We start from the raw sequence: 19,566 nt of genomic DNA, 5'->3' as shown, positions 1-19,566 counted from the left end.
GTACTCGTGCTCAGATTCTAAACTGTACAATTCTGCATATGTTGGATAAATTTTAGTTCAGATATGCAGAAATTAGGGCTAAGTCTCAGGTCTGTTAAATTGGCCAGGTAGACTTTGTTTATATTTTGCAACAGACCTACTGCTGCACCTTCTGGAAAAACATAGCTCATAAACCTGCTCTATGACAGGTTCTACAAACAGGTTCACAGCAGTTGTCTCAGGTTTAAGCATTTGTGCATACTCTGACCATGGTGTCCTGACATTTCCAATAATCTTTAAGTGGTCACCTTCCAGGCATTGGAACCTTTTCCAATATTAGAGAAAGCTGACTGAGACCCAGAATGTGGGCTTCCAAGGTTCTAGGTTTTCCTTCTAAATACAAGAGCAGCTTTTTGCCAAAATAAACACAGCAGATGCAGCTTTTCTTCTCTTTTTTTCCTGTGTTTGGGGCCGTACAACTTATACCCAGTCACCAGCATAGCTAATTAACACTGTGTTAGTCAGGAAAGAAAAAAAAGATAAGTAATATCAAAAGTACAACATCCTTAAAATGCCTCCTGATATTCACAACATGGACATTTTGATAATGATGACAACTCTGTCTTCATAAAGAAAGAGCTCATTATTTTTGAGATACATATTCCTACATCAATTTCTGAAAGGAAATGAATCTTACAAGCAACTATAATTGGAATGCTATCCTCTGCTCTCTCAATACTCATCAACAAAAAATAACAAAAGTGACAGAAAAATCTCTCAGTTGCAATATAAAGACTGCAACTGCCACTTGCTTGATATATATCCTCAAGAGAGGCCTGTGAAACATAACAAAAAGCCAAATATTCAGTTACTTTTACTAGAGATCACCAAAGGCCACCCACTAAAGCACAACCACCCACTTGGCCATCTTTCTAAAAAGCACTGAAGTAGTTCACCTTCCCAATGCATAACATGTGTTCAAACAAAGTTTTAAGATTTTTGCCTGACATCATGCTCATGATCACAACTAGGTATCAAGAATAGCAGTAATAGATTTTCACACGCCGTTTCTGTTTTTTCATTCATGCCTTTTCCTTGGCTTCACTTGATTGTTAGTTGTCTTGAACTGCACTTTTAAAAGTGTTTAGAGAACTAAAGCAATTCATCCAGGAGTATGAATTTATCTCAGAGCAGTCTGGTTTTTGTCTGACCTGCAGTTTCTCAATACCTCAGAAATCCATATTCATCTTCCAAAAATCAATATATTGCACACTCAGCAGCTGAGACAGTAGCAGCTGCTTACACAAAAGCGATACGCTTTCCTTTAAGAAGTTGTCAGGTCTAGGTATAAACATGGTACTTCATGACTCTTTGTCACAGCATGACCAAGATGTGTACAAATGGTGGCTTTTAAGAAAATGAAACTCAAATGCACCTCCGGGTATAAGGGGGTGCTAGGTCCAAATCATCTAGAGACTACATATCTAGAGAGCAACAGAGTCAACATGAACATCCAAACCTATAAACAACCCGAGAAACTAGAGGCTCTGAACAACCCCACTGGCACATGAAGCAGATATTAGTCAGATTTTGTGGTACCTGGAAACTTTCCATGTAGAACAGGAAACTCTTTAGATCTTTCTACATCAAACCATATCAGAAAATAAAAAAGCAACAGGAACTCAGCACATTGAGGATCTGAGTCTGCTCCCCACGCACACACAGATCGCTAGGGCAGTGTAATTGCACCAACCTAACCGGCTTTGCGTACTAGTTATACCTTGCACGCAACACAGTCAACATGTTCTTGTACCGTGACTGCTTGTCTAGGATTTCTGGATTGCTACACATCTGAAAATCCTGGACCAATTACAAAAACTGACAGAAAAATGCGAGAGGGGAGCAAACAACCTGTAATGGCAACCTGTCACAAAGTGCAGCAGCTCTGACAGAGGTACTTTAACTTTGAGCTTTTCTAACAGCAATTAACCCACCATGACATTAAGCCACTGCCCATATTCATCCTTGATCTTTTCTTTCCCACTTAATTGCTGAAATATCTTTCTCCAGCTAGCTCTGCAAACCAGATCCATCGACATTTATGAGATTTCCTTGTGAGGTACGGACATTCGCCAGCACGCTAGCAGAGGAAGATCTAGGAAAGCTTACTAGATCTACTAAAATTTCATACTATTAATAGTATTATACAATAACATAACTTTTTATATATAGCCCCAAGGCTAAACATATCAAAATGAAGCACAGCTGTTTCAGTGGAACACAGCAGCTCTGTTCACTCATCCCAGCATTGATTTCACACCGGGGACCGCCTCAAGCGTCAGCCTGGGATATTTACTACCAAAACATTGATGCGCTGCTCCAGCCAAAAGGGGAAGCAGGAGCTAGCCCTGGGAAAGAGTGGGTTGAGTGAAAATCCCTTTAGTTGTAGAATAGAGATGGCGCGGCTAACGCACACATTCATCCCTTTATTGCTATGTGTTTACATCAATTGCTTAATCACCTCGCGCTCCACAGCCACCATCCCACACACAAGACTTCCCCTTGGAAAGCGCCGCTGAAGAGCACATGCTGCCCAAGGCTGCGCTGGTCCCAAGGTTCGTGTGCCCCACAGGATATCTCTTCCCTTGGAGAAATATGCGTATGCGTACATGTATATGTGTGTGCGTGTGTCTCTGTGTGTGTAGGGAAAAGGTATATATAGATAGGAAAAGGTGTGTATATATAGGGAAAAGGTGTATATATAGGGAAACGGTGTATATACAGAGAAAAGGCGTGAGGCTCCGCACTCGCACGGCAGTAACCCCGCAGCCTGGGGAGCCTGGCCAGACTCTGCTCCCCAGCGCCAGACGAAACCCGCCCCCCAGACGGCCACGTCCGGGCCGCCTCGGGGATGGGCCGCCCGCCGCCCCGTCGCCGCGCCCCCGACTCTCCGGCGGCTCCCGGCAGGCGGCAGGCAAAGGAAGCGGGCCCGGGCCGCGGCTGCTCCCCCTGGCGGCGGCGGGCGGCAGGGCGGGGGCGGTGCCGCCGCCAGGCCGTGGCCCCGCCGCGGCCGCCCGAGGAGCCGCCGGGGCTGGCGCTTCCCTGCCCGCCCCCACCCGGCGCTCCCTCCCTCCGTCCCACCCTCCCCGGCCGGGCAGCAGGAAGCGGCTCTGATGTCAGCGGCGGCCGCGGCGCTGCTGTGAGCGGCTCTCCCACCCCGCCGCGGCCCCCTCGCCCGCTGCCGCCGCTGGGGCTGGCGGAGGCGCCCGGCTGCGGCCCCGGGGGCGCCGCCTTCTCTCCGCCGGGGACGCGCGGCCGAGGCGGCTCCCGAGCAGAGGCCGTGGCCTAGGGCCGCCGGCGCGGCGCCCCGCGGGGGTGCGGGCAGGCGCGGGATGCGCAGCGGCGGCGCCGGGGCCTCTGCCTGCCGCCACTGAGCCCCGCGGCCAACGCGGATGCGGCCCCGGCGGCGCCTCGGCCAGGCCCGCCCCCACCTGCGCCCGGAGCCGCCGCCGCGCCCCGCGTAGCCCCGGCCCTCGGCTGCCCGGTGGCAGATCCTCGCGTAGGCCCGGCCCGGGCCTCTCCTCCCCGCGGTGAAAGAGGAGGCATGTCCGCTGCCGCCTCCGCTGAAATGATTGAAACCCCCCCGGTCCTCAACTTCGAAGAAATCGACTACAAAGAGATCGAGGTGGAAGAGGTGAGTGAGGGCCCCGCCGCCCCTCGCACACCCCTCGCTCTCCGGGCGCGGCCAGCCTGGCCCCTCCGAGCGCCCCCGGTGTTCCCCTGCTCGGCGCCGTCCCACAGCCGCGGGAGGGGTCGCGGGGGCTCCCCGGGTGCTTCCTGGGACCCCCCCGTGTACCTGGCCGGGGTTCTGTGCTCCCCTGGATGCTGCAGCGGCTGGCACCGGCGAACAAAGGCGGTCTGGCTGGGATTGGACGTGCCAACTTACTTCTGCCAGCCCTGGGGTTTTACTGTGGGGTTTTATTTAAGCGAGATAGATTTATTCGAGAGTTAAAATTTCGCCGCCCATTTTGCCACCCACTTTAGTATGGGTGGCAAACACTGTTGTCAGGCGCTGTCACAAGAGGGAACTCTTAATTCTGATGTTTCTTTCGGATCTCTATTTCTGTATGCCCCTTCTTTTGCCTTCTGCCACCATTGCACGTATAATCATCATACCACTGTTAATGGTTTCCTAAATTTACAGCTCTATAAGCTGCAAGGATGAACAGGGTTTTTTTTCTTAACGCAGGCTAATGATGTTGCACTCATGAATATGTAACATTTCATTTCTGACCTGGATATGTGACCCGGGAAGTGACATTCACTTAATGTATAACACAGTTGAAAGCAAGTTTTTCTTCTGTAGAAAGTTTCACAGTAAAACTGTTGCCTTAAATTCTTTGGGGCTTAAATGGAATGGATAAAGTACAGAATTTCAGATGTACCTGTTGTCTGTCTGGGTTTCCTGTGAAATTAGGATGTGTGTGATCTGGAATAGTTTGCATGCTTTACTAAAGGGCTCAGTAGTATGTATGTATATTACAATGTTCGTTTAACGCTTAAAATCACACAAAAATATTGCTGCTATTGATTTTTTTTTCCTTCCTCCACTGCTAAGTTCTCTGCAAGAAAAGTTGCCTCATGTGGACCTATAATGAATTTGGTGAGGTCAGCTTGTAGAGTCTGGACCTAACAGGCATTGAAGACTGCTGAAACAGTCTCTGTGCTTTTATTTGTAGATTAACATCTCTCCCTTTCAGTAATAATTGCCCTCATTTTCTAAACAAGTTTATGTGGAAGTGAATTTAGTTTTGTGTAGTAGCTGTTAGAGGTATGACGACCTGTGTCTCACATTTTTAAAGTAGTTTGCTAGATCCTGGTTTGTTCATAATTATCATGCTGGGCTCACATGGGCTGGGGAGAGTTCACAGAACATAAAATCTATAATGTTTCCATAGAACAGCAGGGCACTTTGAGCTGTATTAGTGTTTTATGGTAATTTTGGCTTTCACCATAGTAGGCACTGGAAGTTCTCTGAATACAATATCTTCCAAAAGATTACCTTTATCCCTTTCTATGAATATGGCAATCATAAAGACTTTTGTCTCTTTAAGTCTAATTGGTCCGCTTCCCTTTATGCATTTAACTGTTCTGTATTTTTGCCAACCTTTTTGCAACACTTACTGATAGACAGTGATCAAATCACATGTTTTGGGAGAAATGGCTTTTCTCACCCAAAGAAGAAAATTTCAGTGGGTAAGAATTTATCCATCATAAAACGGTGCCCAGGGATGGCTCACAGAGGTGAGCAGCACATCTGCTATCTTAGACATAGCACTTGGAATTAGTAAAGAACTATACAAATCGTTACTCCTCACAACACCCTTGGGAAGGTTGTTAACAAGGATTATACTGCTGTTTTACGTATAGGAAGTGTGGACTTGCACAGTGTGTGGCTCGAGTTTTATCATTCTAAGGTTTGGCATTGGGAGCTTGTCTGCATCTCACACACATGCCTAGCACCTGCAGAGACAGGACTATGCACAAAAATGTATGTACAGATGATGCCTAAGTAAGAATTTCTTTAATGTGACTGTTGCATTATTCTCAAAGTAGTATCTCTGTTGGAAATGACAAAACTCGTGGCATAAGCAGGAGAACTCTGATAATGTGTTGTCTCTGTGAAAAATCTGATGACAGCTGGCATAGCATTTTAAGTTACATTCAGTATACCTGTCCTACCAGAAGTTCTTACAGGCAGTAGAGATTCCTTGTGCTGAACAGTCTAAATGTCATTGCACAGAGGAAGAAATAAGACCTACTTTACTGTAAAACAGATGAATTGGAGAGCATACTTAGACCTTGCTTTTCTCAGGTGTGGGTGTTCACCTCTTACTCAAGATGCAGTTTCAGTGGAAGTAGTCAACTTTGCAGTCATAACAAAACATACATCCTTTCTGAGGATTTTCTGTGCTCTCACTTCAGGCTCGGAAGTTTTCAAGGATTTCTAAATGGCTGTAGTGACTCAAAATGGTCAGATTTATGCTTGGCAAACTTCAGGTGTTTCAAAATGGAGTGTCAAGAGATCTACACTGGAAACTCAAATGCTTTTATAATCATAGCTTTGCTGTTGTATTATCGAGTCTGTCTTGTCAGCAGATAGCAGTCCCACTCTGCCACTGGTTTATTAATAGATATTGAAGTTCTGGAATACTTGCAGGCCCTGAGTCCTTGCTAATAAATGTGAGATCTGTAAGTGCACTTTTATTTAGATTTGCCTGAACTCTACTGGATAATATAAAAAAATATACCATATTTTGCATTAGCTACCATGCACATATAGTCTGTGTTACTTCCCCCCTGTTAAACGTGTCTCCAGCTTCAGGCTGCCTTTTTGTTTTTTCAAGTTCTTAAAATGAAGTAAAATGTAGAGACAATTATGAATGAGTTGGAGTCAAATAAAAATTGATATGGCACAGTAGGAGCATCTTCAAAACAAGAAGGGTATAAACAACATAACAATTGCGTTCAGCCGAAATGTTCCCTATTTTACCATGCAAGTTTTTGTCTGTGGGAATGTCCTTGCAAGTTTTTAGGTATTAGATAGACAAATCATTAGAAACGGAACAAATAAAACCTAATATAACTGAAATCAAGGTAACAATAACAAGCCTAATAGCCTTATTTTAAAATCTCATGTTTAAATCTAGCCTAAATACTCCTGTCTCTTCTTCCCAGAGGAGCTTCCACATCTAGGCAACAGACTTTGGTTTTGAATTGTTCTGGCAACCTGCTCCCTGCTAGTCTTTCCTGAAAATTCCACAGCCCTTCCTCCATTATGTCACTGGATAACAGTGCCATACATGACCAAAATGTCGACTTCATCACATGATGTTGTGTATGCCTTGGATCGCACAGCCAAAGGTACATGTCTGGTCATGTATGCTGTGGTTCTGCCCAGCCACTGGCTGATTTAGCCAGGTTGAAAACCATTGCTATATTTGTGCAGTTGCAAGTTACTTTTGAACAGCATGGAAGTGTAAATTATTTGAAAACTGTCATTTGAATACTGCTGGTATATTGCAGTCTACACTGATATTTATTTTCAACAATATGCTAGGGCAACAGTAGTTAATTCTAAGGGAATTATGGTAATGTTTTCTTAAAGATGGAAAGCTAAACTTGTAAGTATTTATTTTAGAAAACCTGCTTAAGGTCCCAGCAACTAAGGAGATGCAATTTATGACACATTCACACAGTTGAATAATTTCATTAACTGAGTAGTGTGCTGAGAACTGCATGTGTTCCTTACAATTATGGAGCAAAGCCATTCAGAGGCAAGAGAATGAGCAATACAGTGAGACAACTAGGTTTTGCTCCCTTTTATAGCACTTAACTTTCAGAAGTTCATGAGGTGTGGTGACTGGTTATGTCCATTACACTACAAGGAAAAGCTGATATGCATAAGCTGCTGCTGAACATGGAGTTGTTTCTACCTCCGTTGTTTTTATGTCCTGGGAGATCACGTCCAGTTGTAGAATCATGATTCATGGCTAGGCTTCGCAAACGAAGATTTGGGAAGGGCTCTACCCACATTTGCTACAAGCGCTCTGGTGGCTAAAAAGACCAATGTGAGATAGACAGGTAGTTGTAGAATACTGATCTGCAAAATTGTAAGAAGTTTGGACAAGAACTGCAGGTGCAATTTGAGATCTGAACAGTGTTCTTGGGTATTTCATGAGTACAAAAGGATTGGTGCTCAAGAGCCAAGGGTGGTAGTTAAGAATTCATTTGAAGTCAATCATGTTTCTCAACCTTATTCAGTAAATAAGACTTCAAGGTGCTAAGATGAGTATCCTAAAAGCAAAGGCAAAAAATTAGTACATGGTGAAAACATGCCAATATTTTCTCTGATTTTACTCTAAATAAATTCCTGATTTAATTCAAGTCAATATTTAAATTTCGTTTTGTTACACCAGTGGAAGATTCTCTTCATTCTGGGGTGTGAATTTATACCTGAAGTTACACAACACCGATTTCATGTGAATGAAATTCAGTGTGCAGTGAGTCAGAGGATGGCTGAAAAGCTAGTGAGACTGTTAATGTGAGACTTTACATTTATTTCTACACATGCAGATATATAGCAGATATATTCAATGAATCAGTTTGTGTCTGTCCTGTAAAATAAACTTATATTTTACCCTCCTAAAGAGCACATGGGAAAGAAACTTCACAGGCTTTTCTATTTCAGTGATGAACGCGAGATGTGTATTTATGAGATAATAATGAAGTTCCCTGTCCAATGCCTTTCCCCAAGGAAAAAACTAAAACAGAACAAGTTTCACATGTCCCTTGTTTATCGCACCCAGTGGATTCTAGCAGTATTTGACCGACTGTAGAATGATTATTTGTTTTTCAAAGACCAGTAATTTTAGACGGCGCCAGCTCAGCAAGCCCAGCTCCTGTTGGAGTCCTTCACCCTGAGTACTCAACATTTTATGTCTAAAACTAGAATCTGCTGTCTGGGCTGCTGTAACAGAACAAATTGATTCATGCTAAAACATCATTAAGGGATATATTTTTCCTATAGTGTTTTGCGTAACTTAAAAGTTGAAACTTGGAAACTAAATCTAAACTAAATGACTTAGTTTACTTAAAATTGGAAGGATTGCTTACAGGGGTTTTGGGGGTGGGGAAGCAGAGGGAATTTGGGTTTTTTTTCGTTGCTATGTGAATCCAAGAAAGGGAAGGCAACATTTAGAATTGGGTCAGCATTACTCCAAATAAACTTAATAAATCAAAGAACATAGTTGTAAGAATTGGCAGATGTGAACTCCTTCCTAAAAGTGCTGCCAGTCACTTGGTATTGGCCACAGTCATTTGTGGCACAGGGCCGCTTTGCTTCAACCTACTTAATAAAGCATAGGACAGTCAGAGGAACAAAAGTTGGAATTTGAGGCTGGTTGAATGAATGATAGAAAGTGTAGGCATATATTTTTAGGAGCTGTAAACTGTTGTTCATGGCTTCTTTTGGTATTTTTTTTTTATTCTATGTTCCCTGTATCATATGGGCAGATGTGTGAAAAACTGAAAATATTAGTATGCTGTATTGGTACTGCTGGAGCTCTCTTAGAAAGAATAGAAGCAACTGAATTTAAAAATGTGATTCTGTTTTTACAATGCATTGTAGAACATTTCTTTTTTTTCCACTCTGTCTTGCGTAGTGTCTGAAGCTTTAGGGATCCAAAAGTTCAGTTTTCATAAGCCTTTCATTTGCAAATATACCAGTAAGGAAAGCAACATAGATATTAAAGATAATTTAGAACCTGCTGTCTGTTTGGAAGCAGGTTGACTTTCTGTTGTTGGGTTTTTTTAACTGCTTGTCTTGCCTCCCAAAATCATAAACAAATATGTCACACCATAGATACCGCAAATTATGAAGTCAGTTCTCCAAAGAATACTACATCTGCTAACCAGGGAGCTATTATATTTTATTGCAGTGTTATATATCCCGCAAGTTTTTTTTAGAAAGAAAAGCACTAGGTATCCAGCATGCAAAGCTACCTTACATGGAAACTTCATGGACAGAGACAAAAACTTTGCATCTTTATGTTTTTCAGAAACCTCTGAAGTTAATGCAAAATTGAAATTAATTCTTCCAAAGTTTTGGCATTTGATAGGAGATTATGGTGCATCTGAGTAAAGAGAGATGCATTTTTCTTGCTTTACTGGGGGAGGGGAAATTATTGGTCACATCCCTGAGGACAAAATACATCCTTAAGGTCTTAACATATCTTCAGTCTCTATTTCCTGCATGATTTCTAGTCTACATAACTTAGCAATCAGTATAGTCTACATACTTCGAAGTCAGTATCATGTATCTTTGTTTATGTACAGCATTTGATACTATTTGTACACAGAGACAGAGGTAATGCTTATTCCAGGGCTCTTGTATGGTTCATATTCTTTAAATAAGACTCTAAATACATTATCTGGAAAACATGCAAGTGGCACTGTACTTCACCATGTCACTTTGCCGTACAGGAAAACATAACTTTCCAGTGGTATAAATTTTATAGGGAGAAGAATAGATATACTTTTCAATCTTTAAAGCTCTTTAAGAATTTCTTCCGTTTTAAAATGTGTTTGTGTCATGTACTCAGCGGTTCTCAACAAACTTGGTTCTCTTCTGTGGGAAAAGTAGAAGCACTCTTGTTCTATTTCTAAACAAGTCATCTGCCCTATATTTTCCTTTTTTCTCCCAGAAGATATTTAGAGGGACAAAACCTTTTACCAAAAGAATGTGTTTATTTTTAGATCATTTTCCAAACATACGCGGTGCTACAGATCAACTGCTGTTTATTGATTTGTTGTGTCAATAATTCCATTAACTGTGCTTCATATAATTCCGAATATGCACTAGTGCCCAAACATATGGTGTGGCACCAACAGCAGGGGACAAGAAGGAATGAGCATGAAGAAACTGAAGTTCAGGCAGCGCCTCCCTCCTGTGCTATTAAGTTACTTAGTTCCAGCACACGGTGTTGAAGGAAACTAGGTGGTGTTTAAACAGTTCTGACAAAACCTAAGACTCACTCCTTTAAAGAATAAGTTCAGCGTAAACTTAAGGGAAGAAAATGATAAGTAAATGGAATCCACCACAAGCTGCATTCTGTTGATTATAAAGGGGTTTTTTACTATGCGTAAGGTACTTTTTCCAGATTAATTAGGAAAAATATACTGGGCTTTCACATATGGCAAGCTTCAGTTTGTATCAGATCTGTCATTGCTTCTGACAGTTACTCCTTTCATCTGCTGTCCAAGAGGCTGAGCTGTTTTAATGGAGGATTGGCTCTTCTGTTTTCCCTGTATCCTAGGTAAATACTCACTGCATTCGTGTCCTCTTCTCAAGTTCAACCCTCTGCCTAAGCAGGCACCAAGTCACTGATAAATTGTTATGAAACCTTGACTGCACAGTCATTTATCAACCTGTTTTCACCAACCATAAAATTTACATACCTGATGGTCTCTCGCAGCTTTCTGTTATGTAATTAAGATTTAGATTGCCTGGTAAACTCTTCCTCTTGGTGCTAGACACTGATTTTTTTTTTAATTATTTTTTTCCAGTTATCAGTGGGACTTCTTAAAATGCATCTGATCCTTGGAATTTATTCCACTTTTCAATTAAAGCCCAAGTATTGTGACATTCATGGCACAGTGTAAAACATGACATGTACTTGATGTTGTTAGTTTCTTCATTTAGTAGAAATGTTATTAAAAAATACATCAACATTGAAAAGTAATGATTTCTTTAGTATATTAACTGGAAATACTTATAACAATTCTCAGGATTAAACTGGCAATCATGGATTTATATTGACTTATGAACTGAATTTAACCACATGGAATCAAATGCAAGATATAGTTGGGCTTTTTTTTTGTTATTCATGTGAAAAATAAATATATATTTTGTTTATAAAAATTTATGTAGTAAATAATAAGCCTGATAAATCACAAACTATTGTAAATGATTCAGGCTAAGTAAAAAAAAGTTAAATTGCTTCATTAAATTATATCATATGTATCCAAGACCAGTCTTTTAACTGACATATATGTACTGTTTTCAAATAGCATTTTTTTGTCTCTGTCACTGGATTAAATGTTACAGAGTCGTAGTTGAAAACTGAAAGTATGGGAAAAGGTACGTTAAGAAAAGGAACCTTCTGAAAGAAGTCTCACAGGCCAACTGTACCCACTTAGGAGAATTCCTTATATGCGTTATATGGAGGGGAGAGTTCTTTCCAATTACTTGGGTAACCTAGTTTGGATTCATTCATAATGTACTGTGTTGTTGCTGCCAGTATGCTTCATCCTGCCCAAGCTGCTCTGTGGCATCCTTCTCTCCTTAACTGTCCCTAGTACTTCCCAGGTGTGAGCAGGCTGCTGAGCTACGTGTGCTTGCACGATGGACTTTTACGTGCTCACTAAATCAGCATTTCTGTGAAGTGTAGACTTATGGCACACACACCAACTGATTTTTCTTTTACCACAGATCTGGTCACACACTGCGTGAGGTGGGTAAAGAGGTTGTAATGCACAACTCTCTTGTGCCAGTAGAAGGTGGGGGGCCCGCCACTGCCAAGAAATTCTATTCAAATTTTATTTTATTTAGGCAGTTTTGTTCAAAAAGTGGTCTGAGAGAGAAAAGGAAATACCAAGGGAGACTATTTGGGACTTGTGTGTCTTCCAGTGACTCATTATTTCCAATTTGTTTATATGTACTATTTTCGTAGGCTGCTCAACTATCATTTGCATGGCCTGGTGTTTCAGACCTCAGTTGTGGACTGTAAGAAAATAGTTGGTGTGTGTTACATCAGGAGAAGAGTCAAGGCCCTGTAGCTAGGGGAGGAGGTTACAATCAACTGGTCCCTTTTTGACATGGGACAGAATGGGGCATGTCCTGTCTATCTCCTGCGAATATCTTGTGGCAGACTCAGTCTGTGAGCCACTGTTGTGGAGTGTAAAGGTGAGAAGGCAGGAACTCCTTGAAGGCTAAGTATGTACTGCAATGTATAATAGAAGAATAGTATTTTGTGTAATAAGGAAACCAGAAGAAGAAAACGCCATTGCTCACCATTTCTGGGCAGCCATCTCTCATATCCATGTGTAACCTTTCAAAAAGATTGAGCATAATTTCCCTTTTCTCATCTTTCTTAATGCAAGATCTTGATTTTTTTTTATTATTTATATTTTTACTCTCTTCAAATTGAGGTCTTGATTGAGACTTCCTTGTATTCATCATGATAGTTTATCAGGTCTTGAGTTATGCACCTGCAGCCTTTTCCACCCCATTCCCAAGGGAAATCAGTTTCACTATTTATTTATTTATCTATTTATTTATTTATTAGGAAAGCATTTAGTAAGAACCTAGCCCAAGCACAGTTTATGTAAGCGGTAGTTAGTTTACTCTCATATGAAGCCTTGACAAGTAGTCTGGTGCTCGTACATTCCTGGCTACTGAGTTACCTTCTCTCTATCAGCACTCTTAATTTATGATCTGAATTGCTGCTGTATTGAAGGGCATCTCGAAAAAAAGAAAGGTTGAATGTAGTTTCCTCAGAGGATAAGTCTATGGGCAGCAGGCAGTTTGCATTGTTTCAGCACTGGGAATATGTGGTTATTCACTAATCTCCTACAAATCACGCTTTTCTTTAAAGAAACCATCCTGTTAAGAAAAAGTGAATTTACCAGTGAACCCATAAGAATTGGTGTAGTGTTTATAATGTGGATGCAATATTATGTTTGAAAATTTTGTAGATCCTCTAATCTATTGTATACATTTTTAATACCCCCCCATCAAGAATATTTCACATTTTTTATTGGGTAAAATTATAAATAACTATGACTTTCTAGTGAAGAGCTTTGTAATTTTAGGCAGTGTGTTTTTCCATTGAAAAGAATATTCTTGTTTGTGCTTTGCCCATTTAAGGAAGACAGTCAAGTTAAATTCTGCCATAATAAACTGCTATGATAATCATATTTGTCAATGCTTGCACTTCACCCTGTCCCTATTTCCCTTCCTTTCCCATCCCTTCCCATTCACCTCTCAGAAACATGTTTGTTTCATTAAAAGCATCTGCTTTGTTCCTTAGGATACATATGATATTACTTGCAATCAAGGACTAGGAACACAAGCACAGAGTGCTGTTAAAACCAACAGTGAAGAAAGGTTGCGAGGGCCAAATAGGAATCCAAGACCAGCTGACTTAGCCCCTTGTCTCTTCTTCCCTCCCCTCCTTTTCATATGCCCTGCCTTGAATTTTTTAGATTTGGATGAGCTGCTTTTCCTTAACTGCTTCTGTGCCTTTGTGTGCCTTACATTTTCTCCTTCTCACCACCTTTCTTTTGTAACAACTTGCTTGTCCGTGCTTTCCCTTAGCAGTTGGAGTCACAGTTTTGATGATGCTCTCATTTCAACTTTACATCTCACGTGCATGTCTTTTTTTCTGTGTGTTGCCATTTTTCCCCTGAAGAACACGATTAAAGGAAGTAAAAGTTAAGTTTACTGTCGTTTGTAACTCAGCAGTTACTAAAAGTGACATCATAGAAAAAAGGACACTTCTCTCTATCTTGCTCTCGTTTCTATGCTTGGTTTCAAAGAGCTGCTCTAAACAATGGTGGCATTGGAGCTCCTTCACAGCAAAGGGTAAAGGTTTCTTGAATAACATGGTATGCAGAAGCTGCTACTACTGCTTCTGTGAAGTTACAATGAAGAGTTATGACTCTTGTCTGGTTTTTTTATATTTTTGGGCAATATTAATTCCAAATAAGCTAGAAAGCAACAGAAATAGAGAAAGCTTAGTTTATACAGACACTGTGCTTCTTTGGAGGACTTGCAGGAGAATTTACTGTTCTCACACTATTGAGTCATCTCTGGGGAAAATGAAAGCATAACTTTGAGCACACTGAACACCTCATCCCGACTTCATCATAGCCATGAGTATGTATGTGTTGTTTATGTATGCATTTGAAATTCAGAACTTTACATTCCTGTTCCTAACAAGAATAAAGGAATGCAGCAAATAGATATAACTTCACTGGTCAAATCTAAATAAATAAGTTTTCTGTCGTTCCTCTAATTTTCTTCTGAGCAAATCTTGTTTGAAATAATGGAGATCATATTTTTCTGAAATACTGGTACTGAATGTTAATAATAAATTGTTTTGTTTGCAATTTTTTGTAAATTGTGTGTTTTCCAATTCTTCTATAAATGATCTTTGGAGGAAGCTTAGCTAAGCACCAGTTATGCTTTGATGCCATAGTATTCAATCACTGGCACAACTTGAGCCTGTGTGTCTTCAGTTTTCAAAGTTAAATTTCTTTTCATTTGCAAAGTCCTGCGCAGCAAACCATTTCAAGTTTTAACTCGTGTTTCATATTTTGTTCTAGGTTGTTGGAAGAGGAGCCTTTGGTGTGGTCTGCAAGGCAAAATGGCGAGCTAAAGATGTAGCCATTAAACAAATAGAAAGTGAATCTGAAAGAAAAGCCTTCATTGTAGAGGTACAGTAAGTTTGATGGAAATACCGGGTTTGGTAGAGCTTGTTTTCTTAAATTCATGGATGCATTTAGTGTACTAAAAGCTATTTAAAGTACTAAAGTCTATTAAAAGATAAATGCAGCCTGTGGTACGCAGTTCAGGCCTGGACCCCTTGTCTTGCAGAACAGGAGACCTGTGAGAGAACATTGCAGCTTCTTTACTTTGCTTCTCATAAAAAACTGGAAGGCAAGGAGGAGAGAGAGAAGGGCACACAATTGGGGAAATGCCAGTTCCTAGATTCTGTCCCAGTCTGGAATCAGGGTGCAACTGAAATACCCACCAAAGTCTTGAAGCTAATTAACACTTCAGGGGCTACAGCATAGGTTCTTCAATACAATCAGGTCCATACTTGAAACTGTTTCTGAGTTTTATCAGCAGTTCTAATAATTTCGTTATTTTTTCTTACATATATTGCTACCTGTAACTCATTTAAAGGCAGTCACTGTTTTCATTCGTGTCTACTTCTTCAGAAATACCTTGAGTAGTTCAGATATAATGATAAACTTCCCAAGATACATAACATTTATTAGAATCAAAAGTTTGCCGTGTAATTTAAATGGGATATATTGTGACATGTTGCTTAATATTTATTCAGTTATCATTTAGTATATTCAAGATATGCAAAATATGTTAAAAATAAATCTCTTAAATTTGGAACTAAATGTACTAAAATGTAACACACTGAAGGGTTGAAAGAAGCATGTTTGTTATAGGCCTCTGTGTAAATATATATATTTTGTTCATTACCATGGTAAGTTTTTAAGGTTATTAATCTGAGTCCAATTTAATACTCAGTAAATCTGATTGATCTCTTAGCATTTTTTGTGTTCTAAAGAGATCTGAGTAGATAATCCTAAAAATGCTTAAATAATTATTGGTATTCTGGAAACCCTACACAGTGCCAGCATCAGTTGTAATATTCTGTTCTGATTTTTTAGGTCTTCTAAAGTGTACAGAAAAAGTATCATTTGTTCCAGAGGCAGTGAACAGCATAAACTACTTCAGAAGTCTGTGTAAAGGGAAAAAAATTTCTTGTTTCCTTCTCTTCTGTTACGTACTGGGAAAAAAAATACTTAGTCCAAAATAGTGTAATTGTCAGTACAAGCAGGACTAGGTTCTTGGAACTATGTCGCTTCAATATTAAACTGTTTGGCTTAATTTCTAGGGTTGTGGGCTTGGGGTTTTTTTGAACAGTAATATTCTATATTGTGAATAAAGCCAAAATGATTCTGATTTTTTTATGTAGTCAGTCAACTGGGATTCCAAAATTGCAGGCTCCTGGAAGAACATCGAACCTACAGAGGTCTCAGTTGCAGAGTGCTTGTGGCTTGAGTGATTTTACTACAACCTATCAAAATATTTTCTTTAAATTTAACTTCTTAAAAATTTCTTTTAAAATACGGTTCAGTTAGACTCAAACCTAATTACATAAATTAAAATGCAAAGAGGGACATCAGTCTTGTAATTTCTAAAATCACTATCTAGAGTTATTCAGACATATAAAACTGTACTTGCTGTTGTGGTGTATTAATTGTGGCTGTGAAAATAAAGCATTAGCCTTTTTTCCCCATGGTTTGAAATTGTGTGATTTGTATTGCAGCTTCGACAGCTGTCACGAGTGAACCATCCCAACATTGTCAAGTTATATGGAGCCTGTCTAAACCCAGTAAGTTATAGCTTTGTCAGTATAACAGCAAGTGACTAGCTTAGCATATGCAAGCATCAATGCACAAAACATGTATTTTATACTAAAAATGTATATTTTATATATATTTTTTATGTTTTGGTCATAATAAGAAAATGTACAGATATGTAGGTTGCTTGATGTTTTCAGGTTTTAGGGTTTTTTCTTTCCACTGCTATGAAAAATAAGTTCTTTCAAGGAAACCCCAAAGCCATTTCTAAGCACAGATTATACTTCAGTTTGTCAGAACGGCATCTGGTGTATTACATATGTAGTTACATTCATATTTACAGTCTTACTAATTGCAAATTAGCAATACAAAAAGCAAATACATTAGCAACACGCAATTGTACCTTGTAAATCAGTTCCTATTCTCATATATGCAATTTTCAGGATTTACCACAGCTGCAAACAGTCCCACAAATTCTCAAAGCAGGAAAGCAAGTACAATGACTGGATTGATATATCCTTAGCTAATTCTTTTATGGGCTATCTAATTGTTTAAAATAATGCTGCATCCCTTTTTTTTTAAGTACTAGTAAAATTATTTTGATGTGGTATTTGATTTTTTTTTTTTTGTAAATTGCTAAAGGAAAAAAGTAAGAACAAGTGAATTGCAGTTTGAAGACAGGATTTGCTTTTTAAGACTGAGGCAGGGGGAGGTCATTCTCTTCTTTTGTAACTTACAGTGTGAACTAAGTATAAAACTCATTTCTGTTTCTTACACATAAACATGTACACTTCAAACTGACCTTTTACTTCATAGATATGTTTTCCATTAGTTTAGGCACAGAGGCTTTGCAGTTGCTCTCAAAGACTGTTCCTTTAGTTTACAGAAGCTGTTTTCTGCCCCTACATTTAACACATCCCTGTTTTTTGTTCCCTCCCCTGCAAAGGTGTGTCTTGTTATGGAGTATGCTGAAGGAGGTTCTCTATACAATGGTGAGTATCACTTCAACATAGTGTCTTGCTGGACCTAAAGCACTAGTATTAGGGCAAATGTGATCTAAACTATAAAGCTGTTTCATATGTATGTCTCCATCCTTGGAGATACTCAGAAGCCACCTCACCAAAGTCCTGGGCAACCAGCTGGAGGTGGCCTGCTTGACCCTGCTTGATAGACCTCTGGAGGTCCCTTCCAGCCATTCTCTGGTTCTTTGAAATTTTTCAAATAGTTTTAAGGAGAAAGGAGTTTGCTTTTTAAAACCAGTTTTCAGTCCATTGGTTTGTTCTTGGTATCAGTTTCTTATATTTTATACAAGCCATTTAAGGTTTTCCAGTGGAACATCTGAAAAGATTTGTAAATTCCCTGACCATTTATTTAAGACAGACTTTACCAAGGATAGCTGAGAACAAGCAACACCTTTCATATTGAATTTTGACATTAAAAATTATGGAAAGCATACTAAAAAGCAGAAAATATTTTGTCATTTATTTTAAAAAAGTCTCCAGAAGGATATTTTCAGTTGCAGTCATGAGGTGTTGATAATTACTTAGATTCCATAGAGCTTTCTAACTGGTATTTTGTTAACTCCATCGTATGTGTTGTAATATGCAATAAAGTTCTTTTTAGTTTGTGCCTTTGTTTTGCAGTGCTACATGGTGCTGAACCTCTGCCTCATTATACTGCTGCACATGCCATGAGTTGGTGTTTACAGTGTTCCCAAGGAGTGGCATATCTCCACAGCATGAAACCAAAGGCTCTAATTCACAGAGACCTGAAACCACCAAAGTAGGTTCATATTTTATATTTTCTTACAATTGGAATTTAAAATAATTTTTAAATATTTATTGCATTTGAAAAGAACCTTTAATTGATACTTTTGAGTGTACTGTATTCCAAATGAAAGCTGTGCATTTGAAACTTCAGTTACAGAATGATGGTGTATGATACAGAAAATGAACTGTATTCAGTTACATTCTGTCAAACTGGAAAAATGTCCTGCTCCTGCCCTTCATCATGGAAGAGGATTTTGTTAGAAATAAGGTTTCTAATCAGAGGAACTTAAAATCCTCCAGTTTTGAAATGGTTTTGTTGTTCAGTAAGAGAACATCGTGGTGAGGTTGTTTGGTTGATTGGTTCTGATGTCATATTTATTATATTAGATCTCTTTCACCACATGGCCATCCTTTTTTATCCCCTCCTTCTGCCAGTTCTACTACCCCTGCCAGAAGCTCCCATCGCTTTCCACTGAAACAAAATTTAGTAGTTTCCTATCCACTGCTTGCTATCTGACTCACTTTACAGCTTCAGATCTGGCTGTACAGATTAAGTAGAAACAGATATTTGAGTATGAGCAGAATCATCCCTTTTTTATAGTAGCCTGCAGTTATTACCAGGTAAAATCCTAATATGAAGCCACACTTTAAATCTTTAGTTCTTTCTTGTATCCCCAGTTTTAATCTAGAGAGCTGCTAACATGTAACTTCAGTGCTTTCGTTTAAATAAATATCTGTGTTGACAGATATTAGCGGGTGTCTTGACCATTCTTCTTTTGCTAAAATTGTTACAGCACTAGTTTTTCAGCCTCTGGAATCTGAAGGACTAATTTTGTCAATATATGCTTAGTGATTTACTATGGCTAAAGATACTTAATTAAATTTAGCGTATAGGAATAAATTACAATATATATTGGGGTATTTTAAAATATTTAATATGTTCACATTAGAAACAAGTGACCTTACTGATTTCCCAGATTATAAAACTAAAGCACTGAGAATCAAAGCCTAAGACATTCAACTATATTACAACGATAGTTGTTGGGATAAAAAAAAAAATCAGTGGTTTATTGCCAGACTATTTCAT

The 19,566-nt window shown here is 39.6% G+C and overlaps 1 protein-coding gene and 1 long non-coding RNA gene across 5 annotated transcripts in view; one reads left to right on the top strand and one right to left on the bottom strand.

The window, feature by feature from the left end:
• Positions 1-3,946, bottom strand: part of LOC108502217 — a 51,653-nt gene extending 47,707 nt beyond the window's left edge. The window contains exon 1 of the long non-coding RNA XR_001876377.1: positions 3,836-3,946. This is a non-coding gene — a long non-coding RNA (uncharacterized LOC108502217). The remainder of the gene's footprint in view (positions 1-3,835) is intronic.
• MAP3K7 (mitogen-activated protein kinase kinase kinase 7) overlaps positions 3,181-19,566 on the top strand; it is a 46,001-nt gene continuing 29,615 nt past the window's right edge. For 3 of the 4 annotated variants that reach the window (XM_017824900.1, XM_017824892.1, XM_017824882.1), the window contains exons 1-5: positions 3,491-3,673; positions 14,929-15,039; positions 16,677-16,742; positions 17,657-17,702; positions 18,354-18,492. In XM_017824900.1, coding sequence (XP_017680389.1) covers positions 3,584-3,673; positions 14,929-15,039; positions 16,677-16,742; positions 17,657-17,702; positions 18,354-18,492 — 452 coding nt within the window. In that variant the 5' untranslated portion in view covers positions 3,491-3,583. Of the gene's footprint in view, positions 3,674-14,928; positions 15,040-16,676; positions 16,743-17,656; positions 17,703-18,353; positions 18,493-19,566 lie in introns of all 4 variants that reach the window. The other variant, XM_017824874.1, reaches the window with a different exon arrangement.

This window comes from Lepidothrix coronata, unplaced genomic scaffold (assembly GCF_001604755.1).
Source record: "Lepidothrix coronata isolate B3197 unplaced genomic scaffold, Lepidothrix_coronata-1.0 Scaffold4, whole genome shotgun sequence".
NCBI lineage: Eukaryota > Metazoa > Chordata > Aves > Passeriformes > Pipridae > Lepidothrix > Lepidothrix coronata.
The sequence above is the reverse complement of the archived record's forward strand: the minus strand, read 5'-3'. Positions and strand labels throughout refer to the sequence as shown.